The 14,101-nt window shown below is 43.8% G+C and overlaps 1 protein-coding gene across 2 annotated transcripts in view; it reads left to right on the top strand.

The window, feature by feature from the left end:
- APAF1 (apoptotic peptidase activating factor 1) overlaps positions 1–14,101 on the top strand; it is an 86,241-nt gene that overhangs the window by 4,744 nt on the left and 67,396 nt on the right. For both annotated transcript variants that reach the window (XM_066591394.1, XM_066591393.1), the window contains exons 2-5: positions 3,251–3,465; positions 5,196–5,385; positions 8,545–8,742; positions 11,503–11,686. In XM_066591394.1, the coding sequence (XP_066447491.1) occupies positions 3,328–3,465; positions 5,196–5,385; positions 8,545–8,742; positions 11,503–11,686 (710 nt within the window). In that variant the 5' untranslated portion in view covers positions 3,251–3,327. The remainder of the gene's footprint in view (positions 1–3,250; positions 3,466–5,195; positions 5,386–8,544; positions 8,743–11,502; positions 11,687–14,101) is intronic.

Here is a 14,101-nt window from a genome sequence, read left to right as displayed (position 1 = left end):
CAAATTATCTTTTGTTGTACAGTCACTGGTAGTATTTACACTGGACGACTCGTGTAGTCTCTCACTGGATTGTTTGAAATTGAACGATAATCATACAGTGTAAAAGGGCCGTGAGGACCTATAGAGTTATGGTCACATGACCTCTGTGCAAGTCCTTCTACAGTAGTAGGACTTCTACGTATTTGGAATCATTGCACATCGTAGTTTTAGATGCTATTTGCAGCAAAAACACAATGTGCGATAAATTCCTGACAGTGTCCCCAATCTTTTGCTGTGAGGTGACATCTGCCTTTGGGCTTTTTCACACGAGCGTAGGCGTTTTAACGTTTTCTTGCCGATGCCGTAAATCATGTGAAAGAATGTTTTTCCACCTGGGTTATTATCCTTTTCTTGCCCATTCACACGACCGTTGAGTGTGGTTTTTAGTGAAAAAATACATTGCTTGGCTTCATTCCTTCTAATGCCTACATAGAGACACCTGTAAGCTTTTCGCAGTCTTCCCCTGCCTCTTTTTCCCTGCTCCCACAGGAGTCGATGGGACCCGCCGGCATATATTGGCCAAAACATAGTTCTAGAACTATCTTTTAGCCCAACGTATCTGCGTTGGCGCGTATTTCGATTGCGTATGTTCCATTTTTCATGGTTCGCTGTTTTTACGCTCTGTGTATTCACCCATGTGAACGGAGGCATTGGAAACTAATGCCCCAGATGGTCGCATATATCGGTCGCCCGTAAAGACGCGCTGTTTATGCGCTCATGTGAAAGAGCCCTATCTTTGCCCTGCTCTCAGCTGGGAAGTGGCTACAAATGTAAGAAATTCCCTATGTGATAAACAGCCTGGACTCCAGGTTGATAGATTCTAGCAGATTGTTGCAGAATAACATTGTATCTACCTCTTCGCTGAAGAGAGGACTACATATTTTACTCCCTCGGAATATAAACACCAGTGTTTTCATTCACTGGAAGCAAACAGATGTAGTGGGAGGAATTAAAACAGTGCATTATAATTTTATACAGACATTAGAAATGCATACTGGTTAATTTACTTAACGGGAAGGTGCCATCAGAAAATCACTTGGTAAAAATGTGTTAGTTTTTTTTTTTTGTTTTCCCCCCAATTTATTTATTTTTTGTCACTTTTGATGTCTCAAGTTTTAACCCCTTAATGACACGGCCTATTTTGGGCTTAGGGGCACAACGATTTTTGGCGGATTTTCATCTCCATTTTTCAAAAGCCATGAGTTTTTTTATTTTTTCGTTGGCGTGGCCGCATAAGGGCTTTTTTTTTTTGCGTGGCGAACTGTAGTCTTTATTAGTGCCATTTTTGGGTAGACAGACTATATTGTAAAATTTAAAATATTTTTTTTATGATCGCAGGAAGAGAAAACGCATCAATTCTGCCATAGATTTCTGTTTTTTTGTTGTTGTTTTTTTAAGTGTTAATTATGCAGCATAAATGACACACTACATTCTGTGGGTCGGTACAATTACAACGATACCAAAATTCTTATATTAGGTTTTTCCACTTTTCTGCAAAAAAACCCCTTTTTTGGAAATCTTTTTTTTTTTTTTTTTTTTCTGAATAGCTGCATTCAAAGTCCTATAACTTTTTTACTTTTCCATGGATGGAGCTCTGTGAGGGCTTATTTTTTGTGAGACGGGTTGTAGTTTTTATTGGTATCATTTTGGAGTACATATGGCTTTTTAAAATAACTTTTATTGCGTTTTTTTGGGAGGCAAAATGCTAAAAATGATCATTTTTGCCTCAGTTTTTTAGCGTTTTTTTTACGCTTTTTGCCATGCAGGATAAAAATATTACGGACACGATGATACCAGATATGTGGGATTTTATTTTATTTTTTATGCTAATATCAGAAAAAGCACATAAGGTTTTTTTTTACATTTTTATTTTTTGTCCATTTTTTTTCACGATTTGTGCCCCTCTGGGGGACTTGCATCATACCAGCTCTGACTGCTATGATAAGGCATTGCAGGACTGCTGCACTACAGGACCTGCAATGTCTTATCGCTTCTTACAGCGATCATAGGCAGTGGTAATACAGGACACCTATAGGTGGCGTCCTGTTACCTTGGCAACCAGCTGGGCTCTCTGCAGCTATATCGCGAGAGCCCGATGATGTCACAGAGGGAGCGCGCTCCCTCCATGAACCATTCGCATGCCACGATCTACATAGATCATGGCAGGGAAGGGGTTAACAGCGGGGGTTGCATCTCCGATGCACCTCCGCTGTTGCAGCGGGAGGCCAGCTATCAGTGACAGCCAGCTCCTGCTGCCGGATAGCGCGAGATCTCTTATGATCTCGCACTATCCAGATGACGTAAGGGTACGTCCCGTTGCGGGAAGTACCCTGCTGCCAGGACGTACCCTTACGTCCTGGAGCGGGAAGGGGTTGATAATAGTCTGACACGTCCTCTGTTATTGAGAATATTTTTCACCAGTGTAGGACCAGGACTATAATGAAAGGTTTTTATATATATAATGGCAGCCCTCGATTAGAAAAAAAGAGTGTATTTTACTATTTGGTTTTAATTAGTAGAAATGTACGTGATATATCAGGCCTGCACAATATGCGGCCCGGCAGAGGATACCTGGCCAGTTGCAGACTGTGACATGACTATGATGCCAAGAAGCCAGCCGCTAGAAACGTGACATCATAGTCGTGTCATGCTAGCCGCAGCTAGTGGTACAGCCTCCACTTTACTGCTAGTGTGTCATGATTGTGCGGGGTAAAGGACCTTCAGTGTATGAGTCATGTGACTGGCCACACGATGCACAGAGTGGCTGGTAACATGACTATCAGTTAAATCAGGGATGGTCCCGTAGGCCCCGGGAATGGCGGTGCGGAGGAATATTTCAACCTACAGTATTTGCAGCCGTGTATATGTGCAGGAAGTACATTGCAGGGTAATACGTTATGTGTGATTCTGCCTGGGCTGTTTCTTTAGGTTTCTAATTATTGTTAATGTAAATTGTTTGACAAACTAACATTTAGTTTAATCACTAAACTATAGAATAGTTAGGTTTTTAGCCACCTCCTTACACCAAAATCCTATCCCAGGAGGTTTGCCGATTTAAATTTCAGCCCCTATCTACTGCCAGGTTGTGCCGGCCTGCGATACATTACCTTTAAACTTAGAAAACCCTTCGAAGTAGATATATATTTTGCCGTGTTTATATCATTAACTATATGTTGTTAACTTGACTTACCTTATCTACCTTTTTCTACAGCTTGCTATGCTGATCACAGTTCACTGGAAGTGAATTTAAAATTCTACATTTAGAAATACTAGAAAATAAATGAGAAAATGGATGAAAGGGCGAAAAGCTTACTACTGCAGAACCGAGCAGCGCTGGCAAAGGATATCAGATCCTCTTACATCATGGACCATATGATAAGTGATGGGGTCATTACATCACAAGAAGAGGAGACTGTGAAGAATAAGGTAGATTTCATTCATTTACACTGTATTTGCACATCTAATGTAGTCGTGGAGCTCCCCTTTTGTAAATACGGAAAGAGATGCAGATGAAGCATCATGCCACATGGCTGATTGGTCGTCTGAACACGCAGATATACATTTAAACGCCCATAGGACCAGAGATAAATTTTGAGCGTAGTCAGAACAGATATTTCATTTTGGCACTTGCATCGCTCTTGTTTTTATAAACTCTTCAAACATTTTTTATTTTAGTGGGGTAACATTCTTTATGTGGCTGTGAATATTGGACCATTCATTTATGTTGAGCTGCACCACTTGTATGGTCCACTGTGGTGGTGTAGCATTTGTATCCAGTTAGTACATATGACCGAGCCGTTGTGCACTTCTCTATCAACCTCCCGAGTGGATTGCAATCCTGATAGGATTATCATATAATTCATGTTATTTTCCTGATAGTAGTACATTGCTTAAAGGACGTCTGTCACTACTTTTATGTTGCCCTCTGAGGACAGAATAAAGTGGTAGTGACAGGCACGCTGATTATGGCGATATGTCTGTTGTATTCATTAGTGAAGTAACCTGTCAGAATTGTACATTTGATCAGTAGCAGCGCACACGTAGCGGGCTGCAAGTATTCCTCCTTATTCACTTCACTGAGTAATTCCTATTATCTGTGCATAGGGAGAATGCTGTCAATCAGTGCTGATAGACGCGGTTAGCCCCACTGGTGGGCATGGCTAGCTCATAGTTCAGTAATATCAAGGACTACTTTCTGTAGTGTTCTATGTGTGTGCTGGTATTTATGCTACCGTCTGAGTGATTATGACCAATTCCCTTTTAAAGCAACCCTCTAGGTCTGGTCAAACATAGATGGCCACACCGTTTTTTCTGATTTACTTATGTACTCTCTGCACTAGTATGTATCATTAGCCTAAGACACTACCGTGTTTCCCCGAAAATAGGATCTACCCCAATAATAAGACCTACCCCGGTTTTCGGCAGAGGCTTGAAATAGAAGCTTCCAGACCCAAAAATAAGACCTAGTTAACCTGCTTAAAAAAAAATCAATACTCACCTAATCCGCGGCTCCCGATGGTCTCCAGTGGCGCCGCGGCAAACTGCAATGTCCTCCCCGTCTGACATCTCAGCTTTTTGCTGGTGACGGCTCCAGCAAAGCGAGCGCTGTGATTGGCTCATCAAGCGCCAGTCAATCACAACCGGAACTCGATGAGCCAATTCAGTGATATTATTCACTAAGTGGCTGTAATTGGCTCATCGAGCGTCGGCTATGATTGGCTGGCGCTCGATGAGCCAATCACTGTGCTCGCTTTGCGGGAGGCGGGGTATTCAAAACCCCGTCACCAGCAAGAAGCTGAGATGTCAGATGGGGAGGACACTGCAGTTTGCCGCAGGAGAGCATCGCGAGGCATTGCTGCCGACAAGATGAGTATAGCCCCCCCCTCCCCCTCCCTCAACCCCTGAAAATAAGACACTGTGCCTCTTTTGGGGCAAAAATTAATATAAGACAATGTCTTATTTTCAGGGAAACACGGTATAAGCTGTTTTGATTGGTTGCAGATTTGCAACTGCAAAATTTCCTGCAGTGGAAAATCTGCAGCAAACACTCCCCATGTGACTATGTCCTAATGTAGCATCAGTTAGAAGCTATTACTATGTCAACTGGTTGATTGCATTGACTATCAAGTGAAAGTTATTTAAGCTTCTATGTTTAGGCTACACAACTTGAGCGAGCAACTGAGCTCATCAAGATCGTTCTCGGCAAAGACAACCGTGCCTTTGTTTCCTTTTACAACGCTCTGCTACACGAGGGTTATAAAGACTTGGCTGCTCTTCTGAAGGAGGCGTCCTCCATTGAATTAATGAAGAGTGGCAAAGTGTCATCGAACGGCATTACATCATATGGTGAGTTGGTTTATCTTGGCCAATCAGAGCTGTTTATGGGTATATTATAGTTTGTCTTTTCTTCCTTTGTAACACTTGTTTATGCACCACACTGTAATGTTCAAAGGGCTTTATTTACTGTTGAAAAGTCAACAGTTTTTCTGGCATAAATTTTGCCATAAAACTGTTAAACATTCTTTGTACCACATTTTACAATGTGTTTTAGACACTTTTACAGGGGTCATTCCTTGTGTAAAGGTGAAAAAACTCGAGTCTCACCTTGCTGTTTCAGTCAATGCTCTCATATTGTATTAGCAAGCAGGAATATACTCACGCCCTCATACCACTCAGTCTTTTATTAAAGATTGTGCTTAAAAATCAGGATACATGGAGAATGCGTTTCGATTCTTAATGAACCTTGTTCATCAACGAGGTTCATTAAGAATCGAAACGTGTTCTCCATGAATCCTGATTTTTAAGCACAATCTTTAATAAAGCAGGAATTAACCCTTCATGCGTCCACATTCCCTTATCTTTCCTTACAATTCCTTGTTTAAAGGGGAGTGTGGCGTAAACTACCTCAAAATTTCTGCGCATTTTTTTTTTTTTTTTTTACTTTAATGAAGGGCCCTTTTACATAAGACACCTGTCGGGCACAGTGTTAATCATTCCTGTGCTTTTACACAGGAACGGGCATCGCTCGGTCAATGGAGGTGGAGCGGGCCGGGTATTGTTCCGGCCCACCTCCCGGCATTCATTCATAAGTGAGTGACGGTCTGTTTACACTGGCCGATCCGTCGTTCAGCACCTGTAACAATGGAAGGTTCTGTTAAGCGTGTGCACCAAGCCTGAGACTTGACCTCCTTAAAATAAAAGTACAAGGTGTTCAGCGTTCAAAGTCACACATACCTATGTCAACATGCAGATATCTTCAGAAGATAATAAAAACTGGGTAAATCCAATTATCTATGATGCAGATACCAGTAAACATCCGAGTCACAACTGAGTTGACAAATGTGCCAATTAGGGGCATTAGCTGTGTAATTGCTCATCTTTTCACCCTAGCAAAAAAAAAGGGGGATATAAGCAGCAGATGTGTCAATGGTCAACAGTATATGCTCTCTATACAGGAGGAGAGAAGACAACTGGATGTAATCTTTCTCCTGCTGTCACTGACAGCTTCCCTCTTCAACCCCTCCTTTACAGACCCCCCCAGGAAGTAATACATACCATTCTGCACCCTGACTTCAGACGTGTGCTGCATCTTATGTACAGCTTTAATCCTGGAATCCTTTGGAAGCTAACTTTCTGCGCCCTGATATCAAACTAATATTCTAGACCCTGCAAGCATTTTAATTCATAATGACCTGCACTAGAGATGAGCGAGCATACTCGTTAAGGGAAAAGACTCGAGCGAGTATCGTCCTTCTCAAGTACCTGCCTGCTCGTCAGAAAAGATTTGGGTGCCAGCGGGGGTGAGCGGTGGGATGCGGGAGTGAGCCGGGGGGGGGGGGGGAGAGCTCCCCCTGTTCCCCCCTGCTCTTCCCCTGGCACCCAGATCTTTTCTGACGAGAAGGCAGATACTCGAAAAGGACGATACTCGCTTGAGTATTGTCCCTTAACGAGTATGCCCGCTCATCTCTAACCTGCACACATTCTTGTTAGTGAAGGTGTTAAACAAGAGTTTGCTAGTTAACCCTTTCCAATCCACTGTCTGACGTCTAAAGACATTATGATTTAAGGCTGTACAGCTCTGATGTCGGAAGACGTCCGTCGGGATTCTCTTACTGTATATTGCCAGCCTCTCTGCTGTCGGAGCCTATCCAACATGTCACCTCATGCAGTACTGGCTTTAGGCAGCAGATAGCGCCATTGTATAATTGCAGAAAAAGAGTAAGCCTCCTAGGAAAACCAGAATACAAATTGGATTAGAAAGGGTTAATGCCTGTATGAGATTACTACACATGAGCTACTAGTTTCCTCCCCAGCCCGCCTGTAGCTTATGGTCATTAGATAAACAGAGGCTCATGGGCATCTCCAAAATGCAGATCAGGAGTCTATGAAGAGACTGGTTGACTGACATGTCTTCATTGTGGAAATGGGGATCCAATAGTCCCCCAGATTAGGAACAAGTAAGACCCCATTTAGACTGAAAGATGATCGCTCAAAAAATCGCACAAACGACAGTTTGAGTGACCGTTTTGAGCAATCGTCTTTGCATAGTCTATAGTAGCTAAGTAGCTACTAAAATGCCATGCGGGCAGAGCAGGACACAGCAGTTATCTCTCGCCGAACAATACAGCTGTTTTGCATAAGCAAACAGCTGTATTGTTCTCCGTGCTTACAGCCCGCATCCCACTGTGAAATACCAGCGGGACACAAGCTAAAAGAATGTTATCAGCACTGCTGACTGTGATAACAGCCTGCACCACTGATAAGAGTTCATCACTCCGTTCTAGAAAAGTAGAATTGAGCGAGGAACAAATCGTGCATGCAACGGTTATTGCTCAAAAGATGGCTTTGAGCTAATTTTGAGCAAGAATCGTTGTGTCTAAATGGACCTTAAGACATCTTGAAGTCCAGCAGCTGAGCAAGAGGGCAGCTGATATTAATTTTTCCTTTTTTTTCTTCTCAATATACTGTACTTACTTTGGCTCACATAAGTATAGTTACACATGCCTCCTCTAGACTTCTCCCCACATTTATTCTTTGGTTCTCACAAGATCTCCTTCTTTGCCCTCTTGTCTGCTGCTCAAACAGCTCCAAGATTTTTACCCAACTTTGAAACCTTTTAAAAGTAACGTGAAAACTCACTTCTTCAGAAAAGCCTACATCTCCATTAACCCTGCTGCCACTAAACTACCATATGAGCCTCTTGTACCCTCCTCTAATCTCTCCTAAGGGGAGGGGTACAAGCAGCATGGCCCTTTCCTCCCTCTGTACTACTGTTACTAATGCGCCCTTTTTCTATGTCCAGTGTCCTGGTCTGAATGATGCTAAAAAATAATCCCCTAACATATATCATCTCCAGTATTCAACCAGATTTAAAAAATGTTGAAGAAAACCTGATAGAATGCAAATGATTGTTAGTACATTATATGCTTACATACATGTTTAGATGAGAAAGGAACCTCTTTTAAGTGGATGAATAATATTGTATGTGTTCTTATCTGATTTTAGTGAAAACGGCGTTGTGTGAAGGTGCGGTGCCACAGAGACCAGTTGTGTTTGTCTCCCGGAAAAAGATGGTAAAAGACATTCAAGACAGCTTTTATCGTTTGATAAATGAGCCCGGCTGGGTGGTAGTATATGGCATGGCAGGCTGCGGCAAGTCGGTGCTAGCTGCTGAAGCACTCAGGGACCACAGTGTTCTGAAAGGTAACGGCATAGTGTTTTTTCTTCTCTAATACCAATTAAAATGTAATAGAAATCAGATTGCTGCTGTTTCTTTAGAAAGGTTAAAATGTGATTGTTCCCAGCAAGAGAAACCAAGTAATCTTGTAGATATGATACCTTTTAATGGCTAACAAAAATACATCATGTTATAGCGAGCTTTTGAACCCACTTGGGGTTCTTCATCAGGCTTAAGAAAAATCCTAAGTAAGTTTGAAAGCTTGCTATAACCTCATTAAAAAATGTCATTTCTACAAGATTACTTTGTTTCTCTCACTGAGAACAATCATATTTTACTCTGCTGGCTAACACGGTACCAAACCTTTTTCATTATTGTTTAATTGTACATCGCTTAATGATTGAACAGCAATCTTTAGAGCATTTGTTAAGGGGCATTATTCTGCAGCGGCCATGTTATAGTAAAATAGTGGACTATATCAGACACAAAAATAAATTATCTTTTTTTTGGGGTATTTGTTATTATATTTTAAACATTTTTCCCATACCAAAAGCCCACTAATTTGGAAAAAAAATAAATAAAATGTGGCCGATTTACTAATACTGGCCAATTGTTGGTTCAGACTTAGTCTTAAAATGCAAATTTATCAGAATAACTCTGCTGGATGATAAATTTGGCGCGTCTTTAGACTGGCTAGTCTAACTTTTATTCCACCTATTAGTTGACTTAGTTTTCCGGCACATTTTGCACCACAATTTTAGTCAATTTTGGAGGGAAACTGTGCATGTAGGGCACACATCCTGGCTACACAAAGCCATGCCCCTTTCCCACAAAGCCACTGCTCTATTTGGACTTGTCAAAGAAGTTATGTAAAACACATCAATATGGTGTAAAGTGTGTAAGACAGTTTTCTGGTGCAATGCAATGGTAAATCTACTCCATTGTGCGTGTTTAAAAGAAAAAAAAAATGTGCTTAAAAAATGTATTAAAGGGGTTGTCCCGCGAAAGCAAGTGGGGGTATACACTTCTGTATGGCCATATTAATGCACTTTGTAATATACATCGTGCATTAAATATGAGCCAAACAGAAGTAATTCCCTTACCTGCTCCGTTGCTGGCGTCCTCATCTCCATGGTGCCGTCTAATTTCAGCGTCTAATCTCCCGATTAGACGCGCTTGCGCAGTCCGGTCTTCTCCCTTCTGAATGGGGCCGCTCGTGCCGGAGAGCGGCTCCTCGTAGCTCCGCCCCGTCACGTGTGCCGATTCCAGCCAATCAGGAGGCTGGAATCGGCAATGGAACGCACAGAGCCCACGGTGCACCATGGGAGAAGACCTGCGGTCCACCGTGGGTGAAGATCCCGGCGGCCATTTTCGCAAGGTAAGTAAGAAGTCACCGGAGCGCGGGGATTCGGGTAAGTACTATCTGGTTTTTTTTTTAAACCCCTGCATCGGGTTTGTCTCGCGCCGAACGGGGGGGCTATTGAAAAAAAACAAAACCCGTTTCGGCGCGGGACAACCCCTTTAACAAAAACTAAAGAAAAAATATAGTCCTTTTATTCAGCTAAAGCAGGAAAAAACTAAATTGTGTTTGGTCATTATAGAGGTTTTACATCATTTTAAGACGCTTGCCCCAGGAAAGGTAATGGTACACATGAAAATAAGATAACCACTACTCATCCTTTTAAGAATACCAGCAGTTTCAGAAAACTTTTGGCACGTCATAGAAACATGTTACAAGTATTGATCAGTGGGGGTCCTACTGCTAAGGCACCCGTTTATTGCTTAAATAAGGGGTCTGCGACGCTCACCCGGGTGCTGTGTCCCCTTGACTAGGTTCACTTGTTTCCCGCAGCTAAAGACTGCCTCATAGAGATATATGGGGAAACTTCTATTCTACCGCGGCAGTCTCAGCAGTGGATCCCCCACTGATAAATACTTTGACATGTCATGGCCTCAACATTCGTGTGCGTTTGTGTATACAACTATTATGGCCAGCGATTGACTGCCATAGTCATGTGAGCGATGAACCGGTGCAGTGGTGCTCAATCGGAGACACAATGGAAGGATAAATAATGGTTATTTTGGGGTTTTTTTTTATACCATCGCCTATACTGGAGCAAGTTTTTCTTAAATGTTGAAAAACCCCTTTAAGCAGGATTATACCTGGAATATTCGCATTTTAAAGGCGTTATCCCACCAACAGCATTTATCACTAAACCTCAGGTGATGTATGTGTACCACTGCTGAATTCACCTGGAGGACTTGGGATGCGCCATTCTTGTGATCTTTGGGAGTGCAATCAGTCAGACCCCCACCAATCGCACATTTATTATCTATCCTGTGGATAGATGATAAATGATTGCGGTGGAATAACCATTTCTTAAAGAGGCTATATCCATAGAATGTCATAAATACCTAATCAGTGTGAGCCCCTTGCATATCCGGGAACGCTGATAGCAAACTTGCCTGTTAGCAAATTCACACTTGCTGCACACTCGATACAATTAAAATCAGAAGTTATTGCACTAGTTCATTGGGGGCTGGAATCATTAATGTCCTTAAGCTATGAGCCTGTGCTAGTAAGGGTACTACCATTGTAGTTGTATTAGTTTTCTGGTGTTACGAAATGAAGTGTTACCTAGACACAAATGGCTGGAGATGGGAATTTACCACTAGACCATTACCATCAACCCATAGGGCATAGTGTGAATATGGATCTGTGTGCGATTGCTCTTCTACAGTCGGCAGATTAAACCTTCACTGATTCCTGGTTGTGTTCTCCACAGAGTGTTTCCCTGGGGGAGTACACTGGCTCTCTGTTGGGAAACAGGACCGAGCAGGTTTGCTGATGAAGCTGCAGAATTTGTGCACTCGTCTGGATCAAGACTGCAAGTATTCCCAGAGACCGCCGCTGAATATTGAGGAAGCGAGGGACAGACTGCGCCTGCTTATAATGCATTCCTTTCCCAGGTAATTGGATAATTGTCTTTGTTTCTTTGCAGCACTGAATATAGTCACTATGAAGTCTACTCCATTACCAGTTTTTACTTAGTTCGCTTCTTTTTGAAACTTAGAATGATTGTCATTTTAAGCATACAATGCTAATAGAAAATAAAGAACTGAATGAGAATATACATAATCATTCCCTATGGGCAGATTGATTTGTGGATACCTGTGCGGGTTCCACAAATCAAACCTGCCCATGGACTTGAGGCCTTAGGCTACTTTATAGGACTTTACAAATACTGTTTACAAAATGACAGTAAATTAAAAAATGGCAAGAAAACATTTGGAAAAGACTCCATTAAAATTGGGAACTTGGGGTGCTTCACGTGTTTGAAGTCTGCTTAAAGGTTCATTTAAGGTTTACAGAGGTTTGTGCAATTAGTCGGTATTTTTCTTGCTTTCTCTCTCTTCTCTTAACCCCTTAACGACCAGCCCATAGTGTTTTTACGTCCTCCCGAAGTGGGCTTTATTCTCTGAGGGCGTAAAAACATGCTTCCTGCAGAGAATAAAGCCCCTCGGGCGGTGGACGTGACAGCTCCATGCTGTTGGTGTCCGCAGGTAGCTGACAGCATGGAGCTGTCATCCCGGGCTCTTCGGAGCCCCCCCCCCCCCCCGGCATTGCGATCGGCGCTATGCAATGGATAGCGCCGATCGCAAAAAAGTAAATAAAACTGCAATAAAAGTTAAAGATTCAGCTCCTCTGATGGATCGGATCCATCGGAGCAGCTGAAATTACTCACCGAGGTCCGCGGCACGGCTCCCCGCTGTCCCGATGCTTCGGGCCCCATAGCCGTCCTTCTGCGCATGCACGCCAGGCGGCATTACGTCAGCCGCATGCGCAGAAGGCCCGGCGGCGCGGGAAATTTAAAATCTCCTGGCTCCCGGCTCCTGTAGGTAGCCGGGAGGCAGGAGATGTCAGCGACGGATGGATAACGACGATCGCGGAAAAGTGAAAAAAAGTGTAAAAAAAGAAAACTTTCACCTCCCCTCATGGATCCGATCCATGAGGGGAGGTGAAAATACTCACCTCAGGTCCGCCGATGTCCTCCGGCCGGTGTCGGGACCCCCCGCTGGGTTCTGCGATGTGCCAATGTGGCGCGCATGCGCAGAAGCCGGCGAGCCCGGCAAATTCAAAATCTCCCTGCACCCGGCTGTCACAGATAGCCGAGTGCAGGGAGATATGACTGGGGGCCGCTGTATGCGGTTTCCAGTCATATGATTACCGTTATCCATCGGATAACGGTGATCATATAAAGTTAAAAAGTAAAAAAAAAAGTTAAAAGTTTAAAAAGTTAAAGTTTCATCTCCCCTAACGGATCGTATCCGTAAGGGGGGATGAAATTACGTACCCAAGGTCCCGGATTTGTTCCCTGATGGGATGTTGATCCGTGGACCTTACCCCAGCTTCGGCGCATGCGCCCGTCAGCATGATGGCGGACGCATGCGCAAAAGTGAAAGATTGCCCAAGAAATGTAAAATCTCCCTGCTGCTGGCTACCAAAGGTAGCCAAGAGCCTGGAGATGTCACGGGGAGCCGCGGTATGCAGTTACTGGTCACGTGATCGCCGTTATCCAATGCATAATGGCGATCACGTAAAAGTTCTTTAAAAAGTGGCAGTTTCATCTTCCCTCACCGTTGTGAGGAGGCTTCCGCATTTGAATCCAGATGCGATTATCCTCCATGGACCCTTCCGGCTGCTGCGCATGCGCCCGCCGGCAAAATGCCGGACACATTCACAGGAGCCGGGAAGCCCAGGAAATTTTAAATCTCCTTGCTCCTTGCGTGCTTGGAGCAGTGACCGGAGGCCTCGTTGACCGATCCCCGGTCACGTGATAAAGTAGCGAACTAACATTAGGCCGGTCACACATGACCGGAGAGGAATTACGGGTTCTGCATGCGCTTGATCAGCGGTAATCCACGGATCAATCGCATGCATTGGATTACACAATTCCCCCCAGTTAGCGGGTCGGAATTACGTAATCCACTCGCAGAAACAGAACACGGCATGCTATATTTTACCGCGGATATCCGCGACCTAGAGCCCATTGTGCTCTATGACCACGGATATACCCGCAGCCCATATGCAAACACATTGTGTACGGGCTGCGGGTACCCGGGTCATCTCTAAGCGACGGCACGGGAAATATAAACAAAAAACCGCCTGTGTGAGTAGGCAGTTATGCGCAGTACATTACGCGGCCGTACGCAGGGTCACAGCCAGGCTCACAGCTGGAATCCGCTGCGCGCCTCCGCAAGCAGATTCCGCATACGGCTACGTGAGCCCGGCGTTATTCAGACCGCTACCTGTAATCTGTAATTTACAAGAAGCCTCGGGAACGTTCGCCTTCCTGCAGTTCCAGGAGCAGCTTGTTGAGCGCC

The sequence above is a fragment of the Eleutherodactylus coqui genome, chromosome 2, assembly GCF_035609145.1.
Source record: "Eleutherodactylus coqui strain aEleCoq1 chromosome 2, aEleCoq1.hap1, whole genome shotgun sequence".
Taxonomy (NCBI): Eukaryota; Metazoa; Chordata; class Amphibia; order Anura; family Eleutherodactylidae; genus Eleutherodactylus; species Eleutherodactylus coqui.
This window is presented reverse-complemented; position numbering and strand designations above follow the sequence as displayed.